The sequence below is a fragment of the Buceros rhinoceros genome, unplaced genomic scaffold, assembly GCF_000710305.1.
Source record: "Buceros rhinoceros silvestris isolate BGI_N320 unplaced genomic scaffold, ASM71030v1 scaffold18919, whole genome shotgun sequence".
NCBI lineage: Eukaryota > Metazoa > Chordata > Aves > Bucerotiformes > Bucerotidae > Buceros > Buceros rhinoceros.
Window position 1 is genome coordinate 22,280 of NW_010431108.1, and position 1,577 is coordinate 23,856.

At 59.9% G+C, this 1,577-nt stretch overlaps 1 protein-coding gene across 1 annotated transcript in view; it reads left to right on the plus strand.

Annotated features, from left to right (window-relative positions):
• Positions 1-1,537, plus strand: part of LOC104499764 (kinesin-like protein KIF21B) — a gene marked incomplete at its 3' end in the record, with an annotated part of 22,204 nt that extends 20,667 nt beyond the window's left edge. The window contains exons 12-14 of the mRNA XM_010143317.1: positions 395-476; positions 900-1,020; positions 1,328-1,537. Coding sequence (XP_010141619.1) covers positions 395-476; positions 900-1,020; positions 1,328-1,537 — 413 coding nt within the window. The remainder of the gene's footprint in view (positions 1-394; positions 477-899; positions 1,021-1,327) is intronic.
• Between the last annotated feature and the right edge of the window lie 40 nt (positions 1,538-1,577).

Here is a 1,577-nt window from a genome sequence, read left to right on the forward strand (position 1 = left end):
AGCCAGAGCACCAAGACACAGCCTAGGCAGCTACGTTCCCCTCCCAGCGCTGCGTTGCCCTTGGTCTTCTTTTCACCCACCACATGATCCTGGAGACTGTTTTCTCAGTCCAAAAGCAAGAGGCAAGGGGGGCAGGACCCATCCCCAGGCTCCCCCACGCTGGGACTTACCAGCCCCCCTCTGCTTTCCCCCAGCCCAGAGAAGGAAGCACCAAGACACAGCCTAGGCAGCTACGTTCCCCTCCCAGCGCTGCGTTGCCCTTGGTCTTCTTTTCACCCACCACATGATCCTGGAGACTGTTTTCTCAGTCCAAAAGCAAGAGGCAAGGGGGGCAGGACCCATCCCCAGGCTCCCCCACGCTGGGACTTACCAGCCCCCCTCTGCTTTCCCCCAGCCCAGAGAAGGAAGCGTTTAAGAAGCGACAGAAACTGCAGCAGGACAATGGGGAGGAGACGGATGAGAATGAGGTGGAAGAGGTGAGCAGCCTTCATGCTCATCCCGAGGCAGGTGTTTGGGTGTCATTGTCCATGTGGGAGAAGGACCGAGATCAGCCTGGCCCTGCAAGCAGGCTGGAGGGGCTGTGGAGCCAAGAGTAGAGGGGAGCTAGATGTTCCCCAGCCAGCCCTGCTGTGGAGTCCATGATCTCTGGGCTTGGTTTCAATAAGCATAGGTGAAGGAGGGATGGGTGATGAAGTGCTACTCAGCTGGGAGGGGATGGCTGCGAGGATGGATGGGGCACAGAGCTGCTTCTTTCGACAGTGTGTGCTTGGGGTCCAGGAACGGTGCTGCAAACCCTGGGCAGCCTGTGTGGGAGGCTGGGTCCCACGGTGAGCTCAGGTTCGGTGGGAGGAAAAGCTGCAGAGAGAAGGGCAAGGTGAGGTCAGGCCCTTGTCTCTTAGGAGGAGGAGGAGGAACAGGATGAGAGTGGCTGTGAGGAAGAGGATGGACGTGAGGATGAAGATGAGGACTCGGGAAGTGAAGAGAGCCTGGTGGACTCAGACTCGGATGCAGAGGAGAAGGGTAAAGTGTGGAGCCACACGTGGCAGCCCAGGGTATGGGGGTGCTTTTGCTAGTGTCTTCTGGCACTGAGCTCTGGTCCTGGGAAGGGAGAGTCCGCTGGGATGCCCTGGCCACATCTCGGGGGGGCTTGGAAAAGCAGCAGAGCTGCTGCGGGAAGTCGGTCTCTGAGGCTCTTTGGGGTGCTGCTGCTCCCCCATGATGTGGGTTCCCATCAGGTCCCTCTCCCTGTGCTGTGGCTCAGTGGGGTCGTGGGAGCGATGCCTCCCCACATCTCTCCCAGCCTGACTGTCCCCACCCCGGTCTCCAGCCGTGAATTTCCAGGCCGACCTGGCAGATCTGACTTGCGAGATAGAGATCAAGCAGAAGCTGATTGATGAGCTGGAGAACAGCCAGCGGCGCCTGCAGACCCTCAAGCATCAATACGAGGAGAAGCTGATCCTGCTGCAGAACAAGATTCGGGACACGCAGCTGGAGCGGGACCGGGTGCTGCAGAACCTCAGTGAGAACGGCCTCACCCGTGGGATCCCACCCCAGGGCATCTGCCCCAGTCCCCACCC